General features: G+C 68.4%; 1 protein-coding gene across 1 annotated transcript; it reads right to left on the bottom strand.

Annotated features, from left to right (window-relative positions):
- Positions 1-337: 337 nt before the first annotated feature.
- RASSF1 (Ras association domain family member 1) lies at positions 338-3,707 on the bottom strand (the record flags this gene model as incomplete). Its single annotated transcript, XM_027632851.1, has 5 exons — positions 338-1,159; positions 1,268-1,383; positions 1,983-2,271; positions 2,354-2,458; positions 3,582-3,707. Coding segments are annotated over 5 exons (783 nt in total), but the record flags the coding sequence as incomplete, so codon positions are not given.
- Between the last annotated feature and the right edge of the window lie 59 nt (positions 3,708-3,766).

Genomic DNA, 3,766 nt, shown 5'->3' with positions numbered 1-3,766 from the left:
AGCCCCCGCGACTTGGAGCCGCTGGCGCCCATGGCGGGGGCGGCGGCGGCGGCGGGAGCGGGGCCGGGGGGGAAGGGACGGGGCCGGCCCGGAGCCGCCCGGCGACACCGACCGAGCGCCGCCTGCGCCGCCGCTGCGCCACTTCCGCCGCCCGCCACACGTGACGGCGGCGCGAGGCGCGCCCTCCTTCCCGCCCCGGGGACCGCCGGTTCGAGTCCCGCCGCTCCCGCTGCTCCCCCGAACCATGTGCGGGGATCCACGGCACGCTGGCAGCGCGGGGGGCTCCGCGTCCCGTCCCTTCCCGCCCAGCCAAGGACACACCGCAGGCCAGGCCTCTTCACCAAGATGTCTTTATTGGTGCTCGATGCCCTGCTTCCCCCACAGGGACAATCACTCATCCAGGGACACTCTTCCCCCAGGACACCCACTCCCCTGGAGACACACACTCTTAGGTGATACTCACTCCCCCTGGACACCCACTCCCCTGGGGATACCCACTCCCAGAGGGACATTTGCTCCCTCCAGAACATCCACTCTTTTGGGGACACACACTCCCAGGTGACACTCACTCCCTTCAGGACACTCAAATCCCCAGGGGACACTCAAATCCCCAGGGGACACGCTCCCCTCAGGACACCCACTCCTCTGGGGACACACACTCCCGGGTGACACCACTCCCCTGGGGACATCCAATCCCCCAGGGGACACTCGCTCCCCTCAGGACACCCACTCCTCTGGGGACACACACTCCCAGGTGACACTCGCTCCCCTCTGGACACCCACTCCCCTGGGGACATCCAATCCCCCAGGTGACACTCGCTCCCCTGGGTTCACCCACTCCCGGGTGACACTCGCTCCCCCCAGGCACTCCCACTCTCTGGGCCGGCCCCACGGGGGCTGTGACAGCCCGGTGGGTCCGTGGTGCCCCGTTCCACCCCCCTCCCCGGTGCCCCCACCCGCCGGCGGACGAGAGTCCCGGTGCACTGGCTGGCCTCGGGCGCGGCCGTCGTGGTCACCCCGGGGTGCGTGTGGCCAGCGCCTCCTGCATCTTCTGGCGGCAGCGGGCGTAGCGGTGCCGCAGCCGCCGCACGTGCTCCTCCTCCTCCCGCTGCAGGATGCGCAGGAAGTTCTGCAGCTCCGGCAGCGTGAAGGCGTCCCACTGCAGGCACAGGGGCTGCCATCGCGACGGGGACCTGCCGTGTCCCCCCGCGGCCCCCTCTCCCCAGGGATGCGGGTGCCAGCCCCCTCCCTGTCCCCCCACACTCACGTTCACCTCCCCGGTCTCGTTCTCCTTCAGGACGAAGCTCAGCACCTTCTCGCTGGGGCCGGCCAGCAGCCGCAGCCGCAGGGGCTGCTCCTCGTCACCCAGCTTCCGCAGGTACACTGCAAGGGTGGCCACAGGTCACAGCAGGGACAATGCCAGGGGGACAGTGCCACCACGGGGACATAACCCTCACTGGGGACACCACTGCCACGGGGGACACCACTTCCATGGCAGACTCTGCTGCCACGGGGGACACACCCATGGTGACAAGGGACACTGCCACCAAAGGGGGGATACCAGTGCTGCAGGGATGCTGCCACCACGAGGATGCTTCCACTACAGGGACACCATCATCACAGAGTAAACTACTGACATGGGGGAATCTGCTGCCACGGGAGGAGGGAGGCGGGGAGGGACACGCCCATGGTGACACAGGACACTGCCACCAAAGCAGGGATACCACTGCTACAGGGATGCTGCCACCACAGAGATGCTGCTGGTACCCTGGGAAAGCTGCCACTGTCAGGCAGGACACTGCTGCCATGATACTGCCACCATGGGGAACACCACTGCTATGAAAACACCACTGCCATGGGGATGCTCCCAGCATGGGAGACCCCATCATTCTGGAGACATTGCTACCACAGGGGAAACTGTCACTATGGGGACACAGCCACCGCTGTGGGGACAGGGCCACCTTGCTCGTCAAGGGCAGTACCTTGCTCATCCTTCTCAGACCTCTCGAAGAGGGCAAATTTGCGGGGGTTGTCAACAACGGTGAACTTGCGGAGGAGGGCGTCGATGACCTCGCTGGCACGGGTGTGCGACAGGATGTGCAGGTGCTTCACGGTGCCCTTGGGCAGGTAGAAGGAGGTCCGGCGCTTCACGCCCTGGCTGTGCGGCCGCCCCGCCTGCAGGGCGGGGCCCCTCTTGGTGGCCGGCACCGAGACTGGGCGCACCAGCTTCAGCTGCACCTTGATGAAGCCAGTGTAGGAGCCGTCCTTGTTCTGCGAGACACCAGTGGGGGGGTGAGCGGAGACAGGGCAAGGCACCGTGCCCCTCCCGCCCAGCCCTGCGCTGGCCCCGTACCAGGCTCATGAAGAGGTTGCTGTTGATCTGGCTGTTGTACTCCTTGATCCGCTGCTCCACCTGCGTCTGGTCCAGCTCTGTCTTCTCCCACTCGCTGGGCTCATCCTGTGTGACAGCAGCCGGGCTGAGCAGCACTGCAGGCGGGGGGGAGCTCCCCGCCTACCCCGGTTATCCCGCCGGCCCCCGGCCCATCCCGCGGCACCGATGGACACGCGCGGGCTGTTGCGCGGGGTTGCATCAGCCCGGCTGGCGCTGAGCTGGGCTGTGCCGGGGAAGCACAGCTGAGCTCACCGCGGCCCCAGCCCTGCTCTGGGGACACCGGCACCGGCCGCCACCCCAGCCCTCGTCCGTGGGGCTGCGGGGGTGGGTGAACTCGGCTGCGAGTACACCCGGGGATGAGCGTCCCTTCCCGGCACCTCAGATCAGAGAGGCGTCCCAAGGCAGAGCGCCGGCAGCCGACACCCCGGCACCAAGGCGTCTGGGCAGGCTGGGAGCCCGCGGGGACGCCCTGGGATTTGAGGCAGGAGGGCCGGGCCGGGGGTGCAGCCCGCCCATGCCGCCGGCACCCCACTTCAAAGTGCTGGCCCGACACAAGGGGGACCCAGGCATCCCGGCTCGGCGTCCCTGCCACCCGCACCCACTAATGAGTATTTACGTGGGGCCACGGAGCTGCCACACAGTGTTGCACGTGTCCCCACGGCGCTGAGGGGCTCCCAGCTCTGAAAGCCACCCCACAGCATGCAGGCACTGCCAGACCCTGCAGGGATCCCTGCAGGATGGGGACAGCTGTGAGGCTTCCTGGGGGGCTCACCCTGTCACCCCCAAATGCTGTCCTTTGCCTTCTCTGGGAGCAGCTCCAGCCTGGAGAGCCTTGGGGTGGCTGTGCCAGACAGCAAAACCCCACTGACCCCACGGTGCCTCGCTCACCCCACATCCACCTGGACAGGGCCAACGTGTCCCATGGCATGGCCATGCTTGCTGCCACTCTTGCTGCCACGCTGACCCCATGCCCAGCCCCACACTGACCTCGCAGCAGGGTGATGCTCACCCCCATGCTCACCCCATAGCAGACCCACGCTCACCTCCCGGACAGGACCACCCACATCCCGTGTGTTCCCCACGCACCAAGCCCACCCTCGCCTGCTCCCCAGCACCCAGCCCCGGGGTGTGTGTGTGTCCTCGATGACGTCAGCCGTGTCCCCCCATGACGTCACGGCCCGGGACCGACCTGGCGGCGGCGTGGACGGCGGCCGAGGGAGGTGCGGGCGGTGTAGAAGAGCTCGGGCTCGGAGTCGGAGTCCTCCTGGCTGCAGTAGCCGCTGCTGGCCGTGCTGCCCCCCGTGCCCCCCGCGCCGCCCCGCCGCAGGGCCAGCGCCGCCGCCCCGCAGCTCCCGGCCCCTGCGCCCCCCCCAC

This window comes from Corapipo altera, unplaced genomic scaffold, assembly GCF_003945725.1.
Source record: "Corapipo altera isolate COAL_440 unplaced genomic scaffold, ASM394572v1 55115, whole genome shotgun sequence".
NCBI classification, from domain to species: Eukaryota; Metazoa; Chordata; class Aves; order Passeriformes; family Pipridae; genus Corapipo; species Corapipo altera.
This window is presented reverse-complemented; position numbering and strand designations above follow the sequence as displayed.